The 23,260-nt window shown below is 48.2% G+C and overlaps 1 protein-coding gene across 1 annotated transcript in view; it reads right to left on the bottom strand.

Annotated features, from left to right (window-relative positions):
• The window catches only part of TLL2 (tolloid like 2), a 202,912-nt gene that overhangs the window by 34,241 nt on the left and 145,411 nt on the right, over nt 1–23,260 (bottom strand). Inside the window, exons 8-11 of the mRNA XM_039482452.1 lie at nt 16,863–16,987; nt 12,212–12,327; nt 7,561–7,663; nt 2,681–2,797 (exon numbers count right to left, since the gene is read on the bottom strand). Coding sequence (XP_039338386.1) covers nt 2,681–2,797; nt 7,561–7,663; nt 12,212–12,327; nt 16,863–16,987 — 461 coding nt within the window. The remainder of the gene's footprint in view (nt 1–2,680; nt 2,798–7,560; nt 7,664–12,211; nt 12,328–16,862; nt 16,988–23,260) is intronic.

The following is a 23,260-nucleotide window of genomic DNA, read 5'->3' on the forward strand; positions in this document are numbered from 1 at the left end:
AATGTAAGCAGCAAAATAAATTTTGAAAGAAAAACAAGTATAGAGGGTAAAAAGCTCTCCAAATATTTAATAAAAAGAAAGGGATGAAAGCCCTGCTAATTGCTAGGAAAAGGCTCAGACCCATACTTGAACTTGAGCTCTTAGAGACATTGCATTACCACCTCTCAGATGCACAGTGCCGAGTACAGGCCTCCAAAACTTCTGTATAACAATCCACCCAGCAAAGCCATCATTCACATAAAGCCCAGTGGTGCCCATATGCCCGTAATGCTCTATTTGCCCCTTTCCCCCACCTGGCCAGCTAGGGTGACCAGACGTCCCGATTTTATTGGGACTGTCCCGATATTTGCTTGTTTGTCCCGCGTCCCGACCAATGTTAGGTCGGGACACTGGACAAACAAGCAAAGGCTCCGGAGCCCAGAAGGGCTCGCGCCCTCCCCCGCCCTGACTCTGCCCCCTCCTTCCCCCATTGGCTCCCTCCCCAAATCCCCGCCTCTTGCCAAGCATGCCATGCCCAGGAGACGCAGGGGAGCGCGGGGCTGGGGTGAGTGTGAGTCTGGCCTGGCCCCGAGCAGGCAGGACTCGGTACCTGAAGGGAGAGTAGCGGGGCGGCTTGCGGGGCCAGGCGGCGGCTGTTCTCCCCACCTGGGCAGCAGGACTCGGGAGCAGCCGCTGCTGCAGCTCCCACTGCCGCGGGGGGAGGAAGCGGCCAAGCACGTGGCGCTCAGCGGCTGCGGCTTTGGCGCCCGGGCCAGAACCCCCCGAGCCCGGGCCTGCTGCAGGGACCCAGCAGCGCGTACGCTGCGCCCAGCCCCTGGCCAGTCGTGTCTGGGCTGGCTGCCCGGCTGGTGCAATCCCGCAGCGGAGGCATCGGCAGCCCAGCCCCATTCGTTCTCCTGCGGGACCCAAGCGGGATGGGGGGGCTGGGGCCTGCTGCCCCCACTCCGGGGCCGCCCGCGGGATTGCACCAGCTGGGCAGCCAGCCCAGACGCGACTGGCCAGGGGCTGGGTGCGCGCTGGGTCCCCGCAGCAGGCCCGGGCTCGGGGGGTTAATGGGTGCTAGAGCCGCAGCCGCCAAGCTTGGCCAGCGGCCGCTTCCTCCCCCCGCGGCAGTGGGAGCTGCAGCAGCGGCTGCTCCCAAGTCCCGCTGCCCAGGTGGGGAGAACAACCGCCACCTGGCCCTGCAGGCCGCCTCCTACTCTCCCTCCAGGTACCGCGCCCGAGTCCTGCCTGCTTGGGGCCAGGCCAGACTCACACTCACCCCGGCCCCGCGCTCCCCTGAGTCTCCCGGGCCTCCCTCCAGCGCTTGCAGAGGGAGGAGGAATCGGGGGTGGGGGATTTTTTTTTTTTTTTGCTCTGCCGCCATTTTTTTCCCCTCTGTTCCTGTCTCGTCTCTCCCCTCCCCCCCCCCGTCCCGATATTTGACCTGGGTGATCTGGTCACCCTATGGCCAGCCCCGTCCAAGCGGCTGATCCTGGAGTTACCCTGCAGTTACTACTGCAGCCTCTGGGTTGCAGTAAATGCCACAGTCCACTGGGTGGTGTTTGCAAACAAGACAGATTTCCCTGCTAACTAGGGAAAGGCTGCAAAATAAAAAACTACTTTTGTGAAAAAAATCTGTATTTTTTTTCATTCCCAAATGACCAAAATGGACCCTTTTTTCCTGTTACTTGTATAAATAACCAGTGGACTTTTCTTCAATTTTTTTCCCTCCCAAAAGCAGCTATGAACATGTTTCAAACACTTTCAATAACATTTTCAGCATTTTCTACACAAGTTTTGGAAGATTGTTCATGCAAAACGACATGGAGAATTGTGTGCGAAAAAATGCCTTTTTTTAAAAAAAAAACAAAGGACATTTTTCAACAAAATACACTTTTAGTTCAAAAATGTCATCCAACTCCATTGCACACCCATGAGCCCATGCGGCCACAGCAGGGGCAATGCAAAACAGTGCTCTCTGACATACATGGACAGCTTCTTCTCCACGCTTTAACGGGACTAAGGCCCATACAAGAGTTGAATCAATAGTGTATCACCAGTGTATCACACGTCCACAGACCAGTGGGGAGAGGCCAGGACATCAGAGCAATTCCCTACTCTCATAAGAAATGTTAGGCAGCACAGAAAGGGACTCAGGAATTCATCCAAGAAGCTTCAAGAAACTCACCTGATCTACCTGAAGGACAAAGGGCCGAGTCCATCCTTTGGTTTCAGGGAGGGTAGAAATGTCGGTACCAGATGCTTATTCCGCTCTGTAATCTCTGAGCGGAGACCTGGCTGGCCAATTAGCCTGCGAGGAAGCGCCAACACCCCAGTGATAAACACTGACTGAACCTCTGCTAGATGGATCATAGCTACAATTGGTGGTTGATATGGCAGGGGTAAGCAAAAGAGCTGATCTGAGCCCCATGCTCAGATGTGGTCTCCTCACTGCGGTATACCACGCCTTGGAAACGGATCTGTGCACCAGGCTGGTTGATCTGGGCCTTGCATACTGAAGGGGGTCTCCGAATTCTGCAACCCCTGCTAGCCTTTGGAAACAGCGAGTGGGTTGAGAGCCTTCATTTATGGTCAAACAGGTCTCTGCTCTGGGCCCATTTGTTACGTTCCCACTTATGATGCCTGGTGTTGGAATCACTGTGCAGCGTGATGTGGGCCTCCTAGCTAAGGGTCATACCTTCATAAACTGCAAAGAAGCCTTTGCCCAGGATATTGCTGCTGCTCCGGAACTCGATCCACAGCCTGCTATCCATGGAGATAAGAGGCTCGGGGACTTTATCACCACAAAATCTACCTAGAAGGCAGGAAACAGACAATCAAGATCTCTCCACTGATTGGCGGAAGTGGTTTGTGATTGCAATGGAGATAGATGGAGAGACATACAAGGCACCTGCAGTTCAGGAGAGAGTCAATGGTAAAAATAAACAGAGCCATTTAAAGGGCTTTTCACTCCAAGTCCAACTTAGATTTTAAGAAGGGGCCACTTTATTTGTATTCGCCCAGAACAGGGTTCAAATATCATCCGGGAACAAAAGCCAGCCTGGCTCATTCCCAAATGCTGCCACCATTAGCCTGGCTCTCATTTTACTCACACAAAGGCTGAGCCGTCTTAAAAAGCACGTAGGTGAACGCAGCAGGGACTTTAGTCTCACTTATTGTGAGACACAAAGTGCTAGGAGCGACAGCCAGTGCTCAGGAGTCCTGGCACTTTACCTTCCATCATTCTTATTGATTTGTACCACGAGGAGCCCTAGTCATGTGCTGGAACCCATTGGACCAGGCACTGCACAGACACAGAATAAAGATGGTCCTGGTTAGTGTTAACTGCATTACAGCTGCGCCCAACCCAGGACAAGGAGCCACAGTACTAAGCGCTGTTCCTGCACATGGCAAGGAGCAGTCCTGCCCCCAGGCACTTCCAGTCTCACTAGACCAGACAGACAAAGGGTGGGAGAACAGTGGGTTAATACGGATGGCAGTGCGGTAAAGAGAGCTCCTGAACAGTTTTGAAAATCTCAGCCTCACTGACCCAGAAGACAGATCCCTTCCTCCTGTGGATGTAGCATGAAGGAAAACCTCTCCATCACGTCAGCCCTCGTGATCACTTCCACTCCTTGCACATGACACAGAATCATCTTAGTTGAGCGTCTTTTCCTACTCAACCCTCCATAGTCCTGTGCCACTTGTTTACACTAAGTGCCTTTCCCCAGCACAAGCTCCTTCACTGGGTGCTTCACACAGCTTGATTCTCACTGGTAAATGTCAGTTCCTGAACTGTACCACCGCAAACTGCAATCCAGCAGAGCAATCGGATTAATAATAATAATGATCATTCCTGATGGTTCTACAGCCTGTTTCGGCCAGAAGGCTCCTCAAAGCACAGTACAAACAATAAATAAGTGTTAGGAGTAATTAACGCAATATGGTCCTTTTCTTCGCTGGACACCAGCGACACTATCTGCTGTATGCAATAGGGTTGGGGTTTGTTCCTCATTTAAAGGAGTAATTAAATCCCAGTTTATCCAGTTGAATCTGCAGGGGGAATTTGGCAGAGGCTGAATGTAATTACCTAAGTTGGAATTCAGCCAGCACATCAGGGTTACGTTTGCTGGACTCATGAGAAAAAAGAAAAAAAGGTACATCCAGGGGATAGGTAATAATGTCCAGTGATTGAGAGATTGGTTTTGTGCCTCAGCAGAAAGTCAGCATCTTAGTACCAACCAACATGCTGCATGATTGGTTCTCTACCTACTCAGGCCATGTCAAGACTAGGGGAAAAGTTGCACGTTTTAACATGAATTAGCTAACACATGTTAACCAACATGCATTAAAATCCTAGTGTAGAGAAAGCAGTTGTAGTTTTAACATGTTAGCTCTATGTTAACACTAGGCTGCCCTAGGGTTTAACGGTGTGTTACAAACCTAGTGAAGGCAAGCACTGTGGTGGAATAACATCTGCTGAACCACAATTCTGTCTTTTCCTTGTGCATCTCCCATCCAAATGCTAACTCTGACCCGACTCTGCTTAACTTATGAAATCTGACAAAAATCACACCCCAAAGGTGCATGGCTGCAAGCACAAGGCTAGTCCAATTGGGTCAGGAGTCATTGTGGTATGACAAAGACCGGGACACAGCTTGCTGAAGTTTCCAAAGGTACGGGAAGGAGATGCTGCTAAGTGTCAAGGTTGCAAAGTTATTTAGTTCTAGGGTCACTGAGCAACCGCCTCTTGGATTTCGAATTGGAGTTCAACAAGGATGTCAAGGAGAGGAAATGCAGATGAGGAAGCCAGAATAAGTGAGCTCCGTGGAGTACGATAAAGGGCCCATTCATAAAAAGTTATGCACCATTTAAGGCTGGATTTTCACACACTTCCCTGGGAAAATATGCAGTGCACATTTTTTTCCAGGCAAAATACATGCCTTCACAATTCACGCTAATCCTCTTGCCCACCCCTCTGCCGGACCGCCACCAGCCTGCCTCTTCCTAACTAATTTCATGGCCCCAGCCCCTCTCAGGGGCCATGGCAGCTCACACAAGCCACTTGTTCCGAACGGAACAGTTTGCAAATCCCACCGTATTAAGGAGATTTTTTTTGAAGCGCTTCAAATATTTGGCAAAAACTGAAGTGACGTAAGGCAAGGCTGCTGGAAGGATGATTCCTGAGGCGTGTGCTCACCCACAGGCACAGGCACTGACACTACGATCCCCACAGCTCTGCTCCTTGAGACAGCCTCAAAGAAACTGCAGGGAGACCACAGCCTTTCTCCCTCCGCCAGTGCCAGGTACCCACGCTACAGCAGAGCAGTCTCCTACCTATACAGCCTTTACCAAAGCAGTCCTATGGCCTGATCCTGCCCTGCCCAGGTGCTTAGCAGGTAGGAAACACATGGGAACTCAACCCAGCGTTGATGACGCATGGTCAGATGCCTAGAAGCAGGAGGGAGGTGCATTTCATACCTACTGAGGGTTATGAACCTGTCTCTACAGACACACTTGTCATCCTCCCTCTTTAAGCTCGTGCTTCTGAGTGGAAGGAAGCCAGCGAAGCTATGCCCAATGGCTGTCCTTGCGTAGCCTCACTTGCACACCCTATTACACAGCCTTGCTCTCTGCAGGCACAAGCCTTCATACTTTTCCCTGCTCACTCAAGTACCTTGCCAGCATGAAGCCTCACAGCCCAGTACACTGGGCACTGAGTCTGGAAATGTCAAAGAGGCCTAATGTCACTAGGAGTTCACTGAAAGCATCAGCCTAGCAGCCCAATCCCTTGTTGGGTCAGACAGCACCATGCTGTCCACCTCAGGGACACATCATGGGCTTACAGCTGGAAAGAATTTGGCATTAATTGTCTCCCCTTGTGTGCTACAACGGGGATCCGTACCATTTGATGGATGGGGATGCTGAGGGTAAGAAACTTGTCCAAGATGAAAGGGAGTTAATGGCAGAGCTCTGAATAGAACCCCGGAGTCCTGACACCCTGCTGGGAGGAGCAGACAGCACTCTCTCCTCTAAAACACCCAAAGGCTCTTCCAGACACCTGTGCTACCTCAAGAGGGACTTGAGGGAATGGCACGGGCTGCAGGAAATAAATGAACCACAAGGAACTTGAGACACTAGCGTTTTCTCAGAGTGACTCAGTCCAGCCGTACACGCAGCGCACTGTCACATCAGCCCTAATTCATACTGTTCCAGAGGAAACCTGGAGACAATTACATGGGATCTGCCAGGGATATGTACAAACAGAGTCAGCAAAGAGTCCTTCTGACCCATGACACACACCAGTCCCAAAGCAGATAATGTTCTCTCACGTCCCAACTCTGTTGCCAAAGCAACAGTTGCAGAGGTCTGGGTTCTCCCTGCTAGGTCCAGTCTTGCTGTGTGACCCATGTTTAAATGGTTTCAAAAAGGAGCTGTGAGTTTAGGTAAGACACCTTAAAGGAGCGTGACTGTCAGAAAGTGGGTAACTCAGTGCTTGCTGAAAATCAGGTCCTCCCTTAACTGTTCCTTGTTGAGCACCCAATAACTAAGACTCTCCAAATCACTAGTCAACCTTGGAAACATGAAGCTAGAAGGCCTGCAGGGTGGGTTGGGAATATGGTTACAACCCAGTTTGCTCCTATCCGTGCTGCAAGACTGATCTAGGTTTTAAATGCATTGTGAGGGCCCACTACCCATGAGTAACGTGCTGACCAGAAGTACTATAACTGCCTGTTTTTTCCCTCTAAAGGCCTTTGGGATGTTTCCCTCAACAGCTTTGGATTTGGCCTGGTTGCCTTCTCCTCCCAATCCAGAGAATGCCTACTTGGTGCTGAAGTCCATTTTCAATCATTTAATTGATTTCTAAGTATTATGAGAGGAGGGAGGGGTTGGATGGCCCAGAGGCTTGAGGGGAGGGGAGATGCCTTCTAAAATCATGCCCTGCCAGGTAGCAGGTTCAAATCCAACTCAAGCTTTTAGCAACCAAAAGCTGCTACCACTTGATGCCTGTTCAGTGGCCTGTATGAAATGACTTGGGTGTGCCCAGGCCTAGTTCCATGTGACAGAACCATTCCCACAACCGCCAGCACTCTGAGGACAACACCAAGGACCGAATGGATCATGAAGGCTGACCTAGGGCTGAGCCACATTGGCTGGTCAACGTGGGGGACTCTGCCAGGGAATGCAATCTAGTGATGGGAGCAGGGGCCTGGGATTCAAGCCTCTATTCCCAGCTCTGCCCACTGACTCACTGTGGGACCTTGGGCAAATCACTTCCCTTTCTCTACTTCAGCTCTCCAGTCACACAATGAAGGAATATCACCTCCCTACCTCACAAGGCAGTTGGGAGGCTGAACAGCTCCAGGCCTGCAAAAGGATTTAGGCATCTAACCACCACTGATTTCAATGGGAGTTAGGCTCCTTTAAGGATCCAGCCTTAATTATTCTCCATGAAGCACTTTGGGATCCTTGGAAGAAAGGCATTAGCACCAGGCACCTTTGCTCCCAGCAGCTGCAAGGGCCTATTTGCATACTTTCCACACTGCGCCTCTTTAAAAAAAGGAAATAGCCACTCACCTAACAAGGGAGCCTTCCTCCAGTAGCCATCACGCACCTCCACATAATCATACCAGCACAGGCGACTTTTAAACAAGTCCATCGATGTGAAATTTAAAATGATCTGTGAACAGATGGTGCACTGTTATCTTTGCCCAAGGAGCTATTTCACGCTACAGATTCAGTTCCATCAGTGCCGTTATTCTGCATATGAAGTTTAGATAGGACAGGATGGACCAACTTTATTTTTTTGTAGCATCTTTCATTAAAAAAAACCCTTTCACCTGATTGGCTTTTCAGAGTTATAGAGTACAACACAGAAGCCAGCACAAGTAACTGGGGGAATTATGGAAAAGATGAAGCAAATTGACTGCACAGGGAATAAAAAAGGCTACTGTTATGTAATTAGGACCAATTTAGGTTTTGTAGCAAAACAAAAAATGGGACCATAGGTTCACCTAATATGAATAAGGGGGAAATACAAAATTAACATTTTCTCCGGGAAAATCTTGATTTTGCTGAAATTTTTCAGTTTTCTGTCAGGAAAATTAAAATGAATTTTTTTTTCTGGTTGAGTTAACCCAAATCAAAACATTCGGGATTGTCAAACCAATTTAAATGTTCCATTTCCAGTCAATTCAACATTAATCTGAGTCTTCTCCAATTGCTGTGGTGCATCATGGGAGTCGTAGTTTGGGTGACTCATGCCTCTATCCCTTTTGGGCAGGTCTCTTTGGCCAGACTACATCCTCCACAATAGACCACTGTCTCCCCTCTGGGTGAGCCACTCTGATGCATCATGGGAGATGTAGTCAAGCCAGGAAGACCAGCCCATAGGGGAGAACAGAAGCAGGGAGTACTCAGACTACAATGCTCACGAGTTATCACGAGGGCTAAGGCAAACACAGGTTAACATCACACAGAGCTGCAACAAAATGTTTCAATTTGGTTCAACAAACCACAAATTAAATGTTTCCGTTCAGGAATGTCTCAACATTTTCTTTTTGATTGAAAATGTTTCTACTTTTCCATACTGAAATATTTCAGAGCATCTCACGCTACAAAAAATTTCAGTATTTCAACTTTTTGTCCAAAATTGGCACAAGAAAAATGTTGAAATATTGGATTTCCCCATGGAATGGAAATTCTGATTTTTGATCAGCTCTGAAAGTAAGATTGTTTTCATTTGAACATGTATGTTCTTGAGTGCTTGACAAGGCATGAATTAAGCTTCACACAACAGTGCTGTCTGGTAGATATTATCCATTTTATTGAGGGGAAACTAAGTCATGCATGCTGCAGCTACACACGAAACAAAAACATTTTCCAGCAATGGTGCAGTTCTCTTCATTGTCCAAACTAAGGGCCGTGCAAAAAAGAAACACACAGCACAAGTGATGGAAGGTAACAAGACCATTTTTTTAAAACTCTCGGCTCAGTTGCACCAGTGCAATCATGCTGACCCAGTGGGGCTGGCTCTGATTTAAGAGCATAATTTGTCCCATGATTTTTATCGTGACAGCGTCCCTTTAAAGTATTCAGTTGTAAGGCCACTAGCTGAGGGAGCGTGAAATTTAGAGCTAGAGGGCTTATTCCTGAAAAGGGACCCTCCCCCCATTTGCATCTGAGAGTCCCATCGAACCCAATAGACCTATTCAGGGCAGTAAGTGTTTGCAAGATTTGGCCCAGAGATTAATTTACATCTAATCTCTTCCAAAGGAATAAGGCCATGCTAAAACCAGGTTTCTAGTCTATATTCTGACCTAATAAACGAGATTATTAAAACTGGAAAGATTTTTAAAATGCTATTTACTTTTCATGATTTACCCTTTATCACTTTCTGCAGTTCTCTGAACTTGAACAATGAAAACTAGTCAGTTTCAGTTCAGTTTACAGACAGCATCTGGGGCTCACTCACTAGCTCAATGCAGCAATGTCTTGGCTGTAAACACCACAGTGGAAGGTCTATTTTAGGTATTTTAAAATGCTGGATTATTTTTTCCTTTAAATGGGATTTAGATTTTATAAACATTTGTTTTTCACAGAACTTACATTTTGGGTCACATCTAACCTAACCCTTGTAACTGAGGCAGAGAGACACATAAAGAGCATATAAAAGCTTGAATCATTTAAAAACCATCAAATATCATTTTAAGAGCCTGCACTGTTCTTAGAAATTTTTCTAATATCAGAAGGTCTCTGTTTGGGCCTGATCTTGCAAGATACTTGCACATCTCAGGACTGGACCCAGAGGCAATGGAACCCAGTGATGCCAGAGCTCAGGCTCAGATCCCTCAAAGGTAGTAAGGCAGCTCACTCTGGGAGTTAGGCACCTAAATCCCTTTGAGGGTCTGGGCCTCAGGCCCTGAATAAGGTAGCTCGGCAGAAAGGCAGCTGTAAGCAAATGTTTGCTGAAGTGAGAGCTATGGTTTCTTTCTGCACTGTTTTGTTTTCAGGGTGCATCTGAAATGCTTCTCTATGGGGTTTACTGATTAGCTGCCATGCAGAGGAGCTCCCACACAGAGAAGCACACCTGTTGCAATCTGACATGATGCAAAGGGGTTGAGTGCAGTGGTGTTAACAGATTAAGGAAAGATTTCATTTCCACTAGAAGATCAATAAAAACAAAGGAAGCTGAAAAGCAAACAGAGGAAGCAACTGATTGAGGCTCAGCAGGTCTTGCAATCTGAAGACATCTGAAGATGGGTGGGTGGTGTTCCAGCTGACAGCAGCATTTCCCTGTGCAGGTGATGTCCTGGATTCTCAGCCCCCCTTCAGGAACCAAGGGCAATTTTGCTCACAACGTTACAGAGCTAGTCAGAGTGGTAGGAAGGAAGCTTTGAGAGGTGCGCATCTGAGCTCTCAGCGCAGCCAGAGTTAGCAGGCTGTTGGATGGCTAACAGGCAGGTAAGGACCACGAGGGAAGGCCAGTAGGCACCTAGGAGAGATGCTATACCCTGGATTCTGGCTTTCCACACACATTTAGTATTAGTCCTAGTTCTCCCCCATCCCGAGTGGAAGGACCCTTTATTATGTTGCACTGATGATTTCTTAAGGCTGCACAGGTCCCCTATTGTTCTAGGGACAAAAGCCATTACCCAAATTCCCCAAACAGCAAAAGGCTGCAAGATTGAAAATGCTGGTTTAGAAACCTCACTGAACACTAAAAAACAGATCTGGGGGATTTTCAACCCAGCAGACACATTCGAGAAGGAAATGACTTCTTAGGTTGTTTAGTGAAGTCCATTCCCCCAGGACCAATGCAGGGTTGTTCCCCACATCGCCTAGTGCTTTGTCCAGTCTGCAGCATTATATGAGTTCCTGTAAGTGAGAGAGATTTCACCACTCCCATTAGGTGACTGTCCAACAGCTTACTACACCTCACTCCCAGGAAGTTTCTCCAAATACTCAGGCACTGTCTACACTGGCACTTATGTTGCCAAAACTTTTGTCGCTCATGGGTGTGGGGGGAAAAAAACCCTGAGTGACATAAGTTTTGCCAGCACACATGCTCATGTGCACTGCGCTATGTCGGCGGGAGACGCTCTCCAACTGACAGAGCTACTGCCGCTTGTTGAGCTGGTTTTATGATGTCAACAGGAGAGCTCTCTGCCGTCGGCGTAACGTGGCTTCCCCTGTGCCGCTGTAAGCTTGTAAGTGTTGATATGGCTCTCTTTCACTTTTCCCCCTCCTGGTAGCAGTAATTATATCCCATGGATCATCTTTAATAAACCCTCTCCATCCTTGGTGTAAACCTTGTCTATAATTACAGAGAGCTATCATGTTTCCCCATAGCCATCACATAGCTGGGTTTAGCTCTTATTTTCTCTTTTTAAAACAATCCTTCCTTTTGCTGCTCTTCTCAACTCCATCCAATTGGCAAATGCCTTCCTGGAAATATGGTGCCCAGAACGGTGGGCAATACCGCCGCTACACTCACACCAGAGTTGGACAGAGGAGGACGGTTCCCCCTGCTCTGAACGTGCCGCCCGTTTTAATAGTTTGCTGGCAGCAGCTCAGAGTTGTTGCCTGACACGGCCCTTTGAGCTCCCCAAAGGCTCTGCACTGAATTCTGCTTTCTTGGGAGAGTCGCTAAAGAGCCTGTGGAGCTTTCATTGTCAGCTGCTCAATTGGGCAGTGCACGGACCGCCTTCCCATGTGCACGCATTTGCTGCACGTGCATCAATGGAGATGAGTGAAGGGGGACAAATTTTCCATGAGAACGAAGAGGCTGGAAGAACCCCCACACAGATTGCCCACCATCTCCTCATACTAGAACAATAGTGAAGGGGAGCACAGCACAACCCACATTGTCCAAATACTCCCCAGAATCTATTGGAGGGGCCCACAGATATGCAGCAAACAACACCAGTCCCCATATGCAGGGCTCTATTCTGAAAGGAGAGAAGATCAGTGCAGAATATTGTATGTGGAGACCTGAACTCCCACAGCAAACACCTATCCATGGAAGCTGGTACTCTGTAATCATTGGCTCCACTTACCTGTGCAAGACTCCACCAGATGAGCCTCCACTTAGATCAAGATGGTGCACAGCCTCTGCATTCAGGATGAAAACAAGTGTGGCATAGGGCATCCCAGCAAGTTGCAAATGCAACCCTCAGGCAAAACCACATGCCTGTAAACTGCAGATACAATTTTCAGTCTAACCTACCTTCTCCCCAGGAGTCACAGATATTCTCCACACGCAGTGGGAATAGGAAGGATAGCCATTTGGAAAACCAGGAGCAGAGAAATTCCCCGTCGTGTCCTGCAAGGTCTCCCCACAAGCTATGTAATTGAAAGACAGCAGCAAAGAGTTACCATCTGAAAGAAGTTGGTTAGAGTTTATCAATCTGTTTTTGATCTTCTATTGTGGGTAGCCTTGCACCTCTAGATCACTGACTCAAATCCAGCCTCATTCGGTAGTGATCAGTGGTCATTGCCATCTGTCTGTCTGGTGGCCTCGGTGAAGTTCATCAACATCCGTGGGATAAGAATGATTTATCCAGCTGGGGATGCTTAGAAAATAGATCATTACAAAGGGTAACCTCTCTCCCCTCCCTTTGCACCACACACTTTTTTAATATATTTTTTATTATCTGAATTGTGGTAGATCTTTTCTTCCCTCTCCACCAAATGCAAAATTATTAAAACCAAAGCCAGTCACTAGAAAAGCTATTTTCCCCTCATTACAATCTGCTCAATAAAGTTCTCCTTAGTTACCATTGTTAATACTCTTTTTCGGGTTAAAACACTGTGACAAAAGCTAGCTGAGCCCCAAAGCACCCTCAGTTCACAGAGTCAACTTTGCATTGTAGCAAGACGTGGCATAAGATTTTAATGTCGAAGCTTTGCCCCGCTCTCCACCACGCGCTGTTTGTTGCCTGTTGCAGCCGGAGAGACGTAGATCTCAAAGTTTTTAAACACCGTTCTTTAGGCAACAGGCTTCCAACATCTGTGAAATCAGCTACGACTGTAGTTCCTGTTCACTGAGCCAGGAAGGAAGGGGCTAGAATGTGGAATGACATATACACGTGCAGAGCAGATGATGACTGACTGGGGCAGGAGACCCCACATTTCAAAGCGCCTATTTCACCCACAGGGTTCAAAAGCTGCATATGAATACACACAACGTGGAGCAGATATCAGACTGCTGCTCAACTGCTCTGGATTGCTTTGGATTTCATAAACCTTGTGCCCACTCCCGTTCTAAAGTAAGGTCTGACCGTTGCTTGGTTTCCCCAGCAACTGTGAGGCAGCCCCCAAGAATCCTTCATTAAGCAGGAGCGCTTTGAAAGATTTGACAAGATGGAACATCTGCCTCCGTTTCTCATGCAAATGCCATGAACGCTACTCGGCCTGGCACCCCTGACACTGCCTGACGCTGCGGGTTGCTCACTAATTTTTCAGCCTTGATCACAATTAGAGGGGTGGGTTGGAACCTGGAGGTGAAGAGAGACTGGCCCCATTCAGGACATTTTTTTCATATATTAAGTGTCATCACCCAGGCCAGAAATCCTAATTACCCTACAGTACTTTGACCCACAACTTAACAGGCCAAACAGGAAAGATGACCTGCAGGCAGCAGCCGTGGGGATGGGACGTACAGATGTCTTTCTCCTATTGAATGACTCTTAAGAAAGTTTAAAGGTGAAGACACCAAGATGGAAAAGTCACAGATTCCAAGTAGAGATACAAGGTGGGCGAGGTCATCTCTTTTATTAGACCGGCTTCTGCTGGTGAAAGAGACAAGCTTATAGACAAGAGAAGCTGGTCTAATAAAAGAGATGACCTCACCCAACTTGTCTCTCTAATATCCTGGGACTGACATGGCTACAACAAGACCACAAACAATGCACGTAGTAAGTTTGTACATGCTAGATGCAGGCGGCTCAGAGGTGAAGCCAAACTTCTTGTAAAACTGCTAGAGAGCAGCATGCAGCTTTTGAACTCTGCGGGTGAAATAGGCACTTTGAAATGTGGGGTGGCATGCCCCAATCAGTCATCATATAAGGGGGAAAGGCATGCCCCTCCTAGGGAGGTATTAGAAAACAGCAAATCAGATTCTAAAATCTCCAGCTTGCTCTCCATTCCTAACAGAAACAGCTATCAGCGCTGAGAAAACAGGAGCCCTGATGCAACCACGAAGGGCCATCACACCAGGGCAGGTGCAACCCATTAGGTGACCTAGGCCGTCGCCTAGGGCACTAGCATTTGAGGGGCGGCATTTTGGGTCCTTTGGCGGCAACCGCGGAGTCCAGATCTTCGGCGGCAACCGCGGCGGCCGGATCTTCAGCCGCCCCGGGCGGTGGTGGCATTTAGGCGGAGCGAGATGGGGCAGGGGGGCGCGGGGAGGCCCGCCTGCAGCAAGTAAGCAGGGGGGCAGCGGCATGCAGGGTAACTGCTCCCTGCCCCAGCTCACCTCTGCCCCGCCTCCTCCCTGAGCACGCCGCCCTGCTCTGCTTGTCTCCCTCCCAGGCTTGCGGCGCCAAACAGCTGATTGGTGCCGCAAACCTGGGAGGTGGGAGAAGTGGAGCAGTGACAGTGTGCTCGGGGAGGAGGCGGAGCAGAGGTGAGCTGAGGCGGGAGCTGCCGCGGGGTGGGGACCACAGGGCGGAGGGGAGTTGCTGCAGGAGGAAGCGCCTCAGCACGGGGAGTGGGGAGCTGCCGTGGGGGGGGTGCCTTAGGGCCGTGGGGGGCGGCGGAGAGCTGCCACAGGGCTCGGTGGGGGGGGGGGCGCAAGGTGGAAGTTTCGCCTAGGGCGCGAAATATCCTTGCACTCGCTCTGCATCACACCGCCCTTTTTAGCTTCCAAGTGCTCTACAATGGAAATCAACTTCTCCGCCCAGGCCCCTCCCGTGTGTCTGGCAAGTATTATCATTCCATTCCACAGACGGGTGGAGCAAGGTACCCAGAGAAAATGAAAGCCTCAGGGCCACAAAAGGAGCTAATCTCCCACCTGGGATTACAGCTCCCGAGGGGCTGATTAACAGTAGTGTATTTGCACTGCTAGTCCACACACCCACAAATGCTACATGTCCAAAAGGTCTGCCAGCTCCCTGGACCAGACGTGGAAGTGCTCACTGGACTGGGTTTAAAAAAATTCACATGGGGGAGAAGGTGCTGGTCTCCTAGTGCCAGAGCCTGAAGGCTTTCACATGTGGAGCAGGTAAAGTCCAACCCTCATTCTCCAAACATCTGAGCTTTCCCGGCGGTCCCTTCTCTTGGGGCTGTTCAGTCTGCGTGGCTTACAGCATTCCTGGCCACACTGCCCAAAAAAGGGCCAGTGATGAAGCATCCACCTCGCAGATAACCCTCAAGGAGACTGACTGAGACCTGCTATTTTTTGTTACGAGAACAGCAAGTCACTCTGGAGCCAGTCATCTTGAATCATCACTGATGGCTGGAAGGTTGGCTCGAGGAATATCTGACCATTTGAGGGCATGTCCCAGGTTGTTGGGCCTACCCACTATGTGGCTGACAAATCAACACAGCTTTTCTGAGCGGGGGAAGAAAGAACAACTGCTCAAACACAAGTTGCCTCCGTGGAGAGATAATTACAGGGCACACATATCATATTGCCCTAATTACACGGGATAAAGAGGATGATTGCTCTCAGCTAAACCACAGCGTGGCTTGCAGGGGAATTAGTTTTGGGCTCGCTAAGTGCAATTACCCAGTAATCTGCAGGATCATGTAATTACTTTGCAGATACTGGGTACTTACCAGCCAACACTATTCTGTTACAGTATCAATAAAGGAGAGTTAGGAGTTACTTCCTACAAGGTAAACATTCTCAGAAATTCTATTTGCTTATTAGTCACAAAAGGGTGTGTGTTGGTGTGGGAGGCGGGTATTGGTGTTTGTGTGTATGTTGGGGGGGACATATGTTGAATTTACTTTCCCTTTACAAGTGACCAGCAAATGCTTAAAATAGGAGTGAACGCAGTGCAGAGGCACGCCTGTGCTGGCTGGTTCAATATCCCAGCAGCGAGAGCCCAATAAGGGATTTTAGCACGGCACAGCAACAAGGTAGGCAAGTTTGACATTTTTCCCTTTTAGCCCCTGTGATTTGGGGTATGCAGCACGTTTCCCAGCGGTTTGTTTTCCAGCTTAAAGGGATGTGTTAACAGGGATGGTGCACATGGAATAGTTCTACTTCCGCTCAGACTGTGACCCTGGAAGACTCACGAATTGCTCCCTCCCTTCTAAACCACCAACATGGCTACTTCAGACAGGAAAAAACAGCTGCCCCCTTAGCAGTGGGAATTTAGAAAGTGCCGGGGGGGGTGAAAAGACCATGCTTTTAAAGACTGGGCTTACTCTCCCATTCACTTAGATGCCAAGAACAAGGAGTCAGAGCTCCCCTGCTCCTCACCAGATTAGCAGACTAGGACAGCCTGGCCCGAAGGAAACAAGCCATGGAAAATTGGGTCCCTACCTGGATAATAGACTCTGAACATGGTTCAGCAATGCATTTTCTCTACTGAAAAATGGTGGGGGAGGACAGCTTGACTTTAGCTTCCTTTTCAGCAAAGCATGCTGGGAAGGGGAGGAATCTAGGGACCTATCAAATGCAGGCGCTACCACCTCCCAAGTCACTGCTGGGGAAGACAGTAAAGAGTCCTAAGCCCTAAAAAAATCAGGACTACTGACAAAGCACTAATAAAAGTTCAGTTCCCCCAGCTTGAAGCACTTAGATGATCACCTTCTCAGAGCTCTTTCATCAAAGGGATCATTAACATGCTATTGGACTCCGGGGCCTTCCAGATGAAGCACGAGTATGGGACAGAGTTGGAGCCATCTGCACTGGCCATATTTACCTGGGCACTTGTACAACTTCCTCGCCTGAGCAATGTCTCCCTGACTCAGCCGAATGCGTTGACCGATAGTTGGCCGAACCCCATTGTCATCTCGACGGGGAAGGATGGTGTCCAGGAAGACCCCTCTGGAGTGAGAGAGACAGACAACAGTGAAAATGGCATGATGTGCTGAGGGCAATCACGGTTCAGCATGAGAATCCCATGACCACATACCCTGTGCTAGCAGGAAGGGGGAATAGAACCTGACTGGGCAACGTATTTTGTGAGAAATTTGTGCTTTGATATACATGTTCTCCCAACACCTGATAGCTTCCAAATGTGCAGGCATCTCTGCCAATTTAGTAAATTCCTCTCTGGGACTAGCAGAGGCTGCGGCTGCTTCTATTTCAGCACAAACACTTTACTTACCATAAATCAGAGAAAGCAATAAAATATCCTTTTACCAGGTTAAAATCAACATAACGCCCACTGGATCAACAATAGCACAGATTGGACAGCATGGCCATGGGAGCCGCTTGGGATTGTGCTCATAGTGATCATTGTGGACTGAGACGACTATAGACTTGCCATTCTTAGATGTTAAAACCAAGAGGCTCCTCTGCTCATGTCTAACTCATCCCCACTCTTGGTCCTTTTGAGCGGGCTAAGCCTCCGAGCCAATGACTCTTTGCATCTTTTTCCCATTCTCTTCTTTGTGCCTGCTTCCACATTGTCCCTTATTCGCAGCGCCCCCTCCCCATGTCTGAGACCTTGATTCAACACAGGATTTAAGCATATGCTTGACTTCCAGTATGCAAGCAGCTCCACTGAAATCAACATACCTATTGTGCAAGGGTTTTTAATGCAAAAGCTACTTCAATGTAACATTACAGGGAGGCAGCGGAGCCTAGTGGGTAGAGTGCTGGATGGGGCCTAAGGAGACCTGGGTTCTATTCCCAGCTCAGCCCCCAGCCCACTGGGTGACCTTGGGCAAGTCACTTCACTGCCCAGTGCCTCACTTTCCCCATCTGCAAAAGGAGGATAATGATACTGAGCTCCTTTGTAAAGTGCTTTGAGATCTCTAGATAAACAGTCCTGTGGAAGAGGTCAAATGTGAGGGGGAAGTCAGAAAATGAAAGTTTAGGGTCTTAAAACCAAGTTAACTCAGCCGTGCTACCCCTGGGCATTATTTTACATCACCCCAAAATACATTCTGAGTCTCACAGTGCAGATTGTAGTGACATGTTTGAACAGAGATTGTCAGTTCCTTGGGATATGGCTTGTCTTCCTAAGGGAAATGACCACAGTCCTAAAGGGAGCCCGAGGAAAGGCAGGGCTGAGAGCAATAAGATTATTGCAACGCAGGTAGGCCCAGGTCCAACAAAGTGTTAAGGTAGGTGCTTATCTTCAAGCATATGAGTCATGCCACTGATGTCAATGGGACCATGCATGGGTGTAAGTAATGTGTTGGACTGGGAATGTTGGAGAGTGTGGAGGTTTTCTTTGTTTGATTTGAATAAAGACAGGCAGAGTAGTAGTGATTAGAGTCGGTCAAAAATTCCATCAACATTTTTTCAACAATTATAATTGGGGATGGAGATGAGGCAACAACCGGGTGGTGTATAAATGGCACTTGCTGACTTGGGGAGCTTTTCAAAGGCCCAAATGGCCAGCAGGTTCTCACTGGGAGCTAGGGCCAGATCCTCAATGGTATTTAGGCACCTAACTCCATGGAAATCAATACGTTTCCTGCTTTATGCTGTGAAGGTATCAAAGACGTTACTTCTAGCCTCCTGTCCCAGGAGTTTCTGTCTAGGGTTACTGAATTCTCTGAAGAGCCAGTCATAGGCCCTTCCTCCCTTTGCTCACACCCAGAGTGACAGAGCTAGGTTAAGGGGAAGATGAAAAGTGCTTTTTCTTTTTTTTAAATAAAGAGGAGTGGTAGCAATGTGGGTATAAAACACTCTGTGCTGTGCTACGCAAGCCCGGCCGGTTGCTGATCCACAGAGGATCGTGTGTCACCAGCCAGAGGAATTACCCCATTAGTTCAACTGACAGCGGTTCATGATTGTAGTGCTGGAGTTCCGGGGTTCAGTCCCCAGTGACACCCACTAATGGCAGCTGTTATAGGGTGACACAGATCCCTACTGTCTGGCACTGTCCCCTGCAGGCCCGCTGACAGCAACTCCTGCCCCTAGGGCCAGGGCCGTCCCTAGGGCGGTCCGGGACCTGGAGTGGAAATGACGAATCCGTCACTTCCGGGACCGACCTGTCACTTCCAAGACCGACCACACTGGCCAATCGCGCCAGCCCATGGTGCTCCGCCCTCCCCCGAAAGCACGGGGCCCAGAGTGGTCACCCCAATTCGCTGTACCTTAGGGATGGCTCTGCCCAGGGCCAAACAGGTCCACCTAACATTTGGGCGATGCTGCGCCTGCGCTGGTTGGTGCTCAGCGAGCTGCCAGCTGCACTGCTGGGCGCACTCTTCCGGCATGGCCAGGGCTTCCACGTGTCCGCCCAGCTGCCTTTGCCACCGCCGGTACCACCAAGCACATGCCTAGCAGCTCTGTGGCCTTCCCAGGCAATTTAAAAGGGCCCTGGGCTCCTGGCAGCCACTGTTGCTACCATGGCAGTGGCCAGGGCCCCCAGGCCCTTTTAAATCACCCAGGCCCCTGGACAATTGCCCCCACCCCCCCATCGGTGGGCCTGGTCCCATGCTTCCTTTCACAGTGGCTCTCATAGACTCATAGACTTTAAGGTCAGAAGGGACCATTATGATCATCTAGTCTGACCTCCTGCACAAAGCAGGCCACAGAATCTCACCCATCCACTTCTATAACAAACCCCTAACCTATGTCTGAGTTACTGAAGTCTTCAAATTGTGGTTTGAAGACCTCAAGCTGCAGAGAATCCTCCAGCAAGTGACCCGTGCCCCATGCTGCAAAGGAAGGCGAAAAACCTCCAGGGCCTCTGCCAATCTGCCCCGGAGGAAAATTCCTTCCCGACCCCAAATATGGCGATCAGTTAAACCCTGAGCATGTGGGCAAGACTCACCTGCCAGCACCCAGGAAAGAATGCTCTGTAGTAACTCAGATCCCAACCCATCTAACATCCCATCACAGATCACTGGGCATACTTACCTGCTGATAATCAAAGATCAGTTGCCAAATTAATTGCCAAAATTAGGCTCTCTCATCATACCATCCCTTCCATAAACTTATCAAGCTTAGTCTTAAAGCCAGATATGTCTTTTGCCCCCACTACTCCCCTTGGAAGGCTGTTCCAGAACTTCACTCCTCTAATGGTTAGAAACCTTCATCTAATTTCAAGTCTAAACTTCCTAGTGTCCAGTTTATACCCATTTGTTCTTGTGTCCACATTGGTACTAAGCTTAAATAATTCCTCTCCCTCCCTAATATTAATCCCTCTGATATATTTATAAAGAGCAAGCATATCCCCCCTCAACCTTCTTTTGGTTAGGCTAAACAAGCCAAGCTCTTTGAGTCTCCTTTCATAAGACAGGTTTTCCATTCCTCGGATCATCCTAGTAGCCCGTCTCTGAACGTGTTCCAGTTTGAATTCATCCTTCTTAAACATGGGAGACCAGAACTGCACAAAGTATTCCAGATGAGGTCTCACCAGTGCCTTATATAAATGGTACTAACACCTCCTTATCTTTGCTGAAAATAACTCGCCTCATGCATCCTAAAACTACATTAGCTTTTTTAATGGCCATATCACATTGGCAGCTCATAGTCATCCTGTGATCAACCAATATTCCGAGGTCCTTCTCCTCCTCTGTTACTTCCAACTGATGTGTCCCCAATTTATAACTAAAATTCTTATTATTAATCCCTAAACGCATGACCTTGCACTTTTCACTATTGAATTTCATCCTATTACTATTACTCCAGTTTACAAGGTCATCCAGATCTTCCTATATGATATCCCGGTCCTTCTCTGTGTTAGCAATACCTCCCAGCTTTGTGTCATCCGCAAACTTTATTAGCACATTCCCGCTTTTTGTGCCAAGGTCAGTAATAAAAAGGTTAAATAAGATTGGTCCCAAAACTGATCCCTGAGGAACTCCACTAGTAACCTCCTTCCAGCCTGACAGTTCACCCTTCAGTACGACCCATTGTAGTCTCCCCTTTAACCAGTTCCTTATCCACATTTCAATTTTCATATTGATCCCCATCTTTTCCAATTTAACTAATAATTTCCCATGTGGAACCGTGTCAAATGCTTTACTGAAATCGAGGTAAATTAGATCTACTGCATTTCCTTTGTCTAAATAATCTGTTACCTTCTCAAAAGAAGGAGATCAGGTTGGTTTGGCACGATCTACCTTTTGTAAAACCATGTTGTAATTTGTCCCAATTACCATTGACCTCAATGTCCTTAACTACTTTCTCCTTCAAAAATTTTTCCAAGACCTTACATACTACAGATGTCAAACTAACAGGCCTATAGTTACATTTTTTCCCTTTCTTAAAAATAGGAACTATGTTAACAATTCTCCAGTCGTACGGTACAACCCCTGAGTTTACCGATTCATTAAAAATTCTTGCTAATGGGCTTGCAATTTCATGTGCCAGTTCCTTTAATATTCTTGGATGAAGATTATCTGGGCCCTCCGATTATCTGGGCCCTGTTCGAGTTTGGCTTCTACCTCAGATGTGGTAATATCTACCTCCATAGCCTCATTCCCATTTGTCATCCATCCCTTATCCCTAAGCTCCTCATTAGCCTTATTAAAGACTGAGGCAAAGTATTTATTTAGATATTGGGCCATGCCTAGGTTATCCTTAACCTCCATTCCATCCTCAGTGTTTAGCGATCCCACTTCTTCTTTCTTTGTTTTCTTCTTATTTATATGGCTATAGAACCTTTTACTATTGGTTTTAATTCCCTTTGCAAGGTCCAACTCTACATGGCTTTTAGCCTTTCTCACTTCATCCCTACATGTTCTGACCTCAATAAGGTAGCTTTCCTTGCTAATCCCGCCCATCTTCCACCCCAGAGCGGGATATGCCCGTATCAGACTGTGAACTCCCACAACCTCCACCTTGGACTGTAACTTTACTGTCATAGAGTGACCTCCATTTGGGGTGAGAATATCCGGTTTGGATTAGGGGCTTGGAACCTAGTCGAATGACTATGACGGAGAAGCCATCATAGAGCAATCTAGGGCTATCAGCTTCGAATGTCTCTCACCTAATGGCTCATTGCCATAGGACAATGGACTCAACACAGGAGCTTGACTGGGAAGGGTTTGGCAGTTCCCAGCCAGCGCACATGGGCAAAAGGGGCTAAATGTATTTAACGAGGGGTTTCTCTGAGCAAAGTGGCAGTGGCCACCGTTACATGCCAGAAGACTGGGCTGAGGAGAAAGAGACCAGGCCAAGCCTGAAATGCTGACCAGATCTTGGGCTCACTAGAGTGATGAGACCAGGCAGGGGGTCTCAGGACCGCTCATTATTTTGCAAAGATCGGTAAAGGTGCCTTTGGTTAAGAAGTTCCTAAGAAGTTGCCTGCGTCCCTTGATTGCCTGCCATGTTGTCCCTGAGGCGGTTACCTGAGAAGCTCAGAGCACCCACAGAGAGGTGGAACTCTGAGGGAGAACATATAAGCAACTGGAGGCTCTGGAGGGCTCGGGCACTGGTTTGTGGGTTCAAGGTGGCTTGGCGGGGGAGCCCACATCCTAAGGAAGGGTGTCAGACACTGGGTCTGCACCTGGGAGTGTGCCTCAGAGACTCAGAGCCAGCAACAGTGGCCAATCACCACCTACACACAGCGGGCACAGAGGACTGCAGGATACAGTGCTGGGTCCCCTCAGCAGAATGGTGTCCAGGCAGAGAGGTGGCAGCCTTGGCCAGGTTGTGATAGAGGTGTATGGAAATACAAGTTGTCCCTGGTCCCCGGAGAATGTAGCCATGTGAATACAGAGTTCCTGCTACGTTATTAATAAATATTCCATTAAAAAAAACCCACAACAACACTAAGTACTTGGAAGTGAAGAAATCAAATTCCAGACAAATGGAGTCATGACAATCATTAATGACAAGTACCCAGTACATTGTACTTACAGAGCATCCTACGGATTAGGTATGAAACAAAGTAACAGGGGAAAATGCCTCTCATATATAGGCACTTAAATTCAGTGCTAAATTACTGCTCTAACTCCCTCATTGCTTGTCTTGTGCCTATGGAAGGATGTGTGACACTGGGGTGTGCAACTAAATTAGCAGCATCCTGTAAATTACACCAGGAAGGTTGGATGACAAACTGCTAACTAAAGTATGACAATACAGATTGTGTAGAAAAGTCACTTTAAAATCCCAGGAAACAAAGTCAATCTTCAGAACATGAATATTAGAACCATTAAAGAGAACGGAGCAGAGATCGTTTCACTCCCC

The sequence above is a fragment of the Mauremys reevesii genome, linkage group 7 (genome assembly GCF_016161935.1).
Source record: "Mauremys reevesii isolate NIE-2019 linkage group 7, ASM1616193v1, whole genome shotgun sequence".
Classification (NCBI taxonomy): domain Eukaryota; kingdom Metazoa; phylum Chordata; order Testudines; family Geoemydidae; genus Mauremys; species Mauremys reevesii.